The sequence below is a fragment of the Eimeria mitis genome, genomic scaffold, assembly GCF_000499745.2.
Source record: "Eimeria mitis Houghton genomic scaffold, Emh_scaff3433, whole genome shotgun sequence".
In the NCBI taxonomy this organism is placed as follows: domain Eukaryota; phylum Apicomplexa; class Conoidasida; order Eucoccidiorida; family Eimeriidae; genus Eimeria; species Eimeria mitis.
Window position 1 is genome coordinate 5,825 of NW_013571776.1, and position 306 is coordinate 6,130.

Sequence of the window (306 nt, forward strand, 5' to 3'; positions counted from 1 at the left end):
TTGTTGTTGCTGCTGCTGATGCAGTTGTTGTTGCTGCTGTTGCTGCAGTTGTTGCTGCTGCTGCTGCTGCTGCTGCTATTGCTGCTGCTGCTGCTGCTCCTCCTCCTCCTCCTCCCACTCCTGCTGCTGCTGCTGCTGCTGCTGCTGCTGCTGCTGCTGCTGCTGCTGCAGGATGCACTGCGCGGGCTGCTGTGTGTGCGGTACCCCATGCGGCACGGCATCGTTGAGGATTGGGCTGATATAGAAACTCTTTGGGCCTTCACTTTCTCTCACCTTCAACTCAGCTCTGAAGAGGTAATATAATAT

General features: G+C 55.9%; 1 protein-coding gene across 1 annotated transcript in view; it reads right to left on the bottom strand.

Moving 5' to 3' along the window:
• Positions 1 to 221, bottom strand: part of EMH_0066000 (uncharacterized protein) — a gene marked incomplete at both ends in the record, with an annotated part of 444 nt that extends 223 nt beyond the window's left edge. Inside the window, one exon of the mRNA XM_013498458.1 lies at positions 1 to 221. Coding sequence (XP_013353912.1) covers positions 1 to 221 — 221 coding nt within the window.
• Positions 222 to 306: the final 85 nt, after the last annotated feature.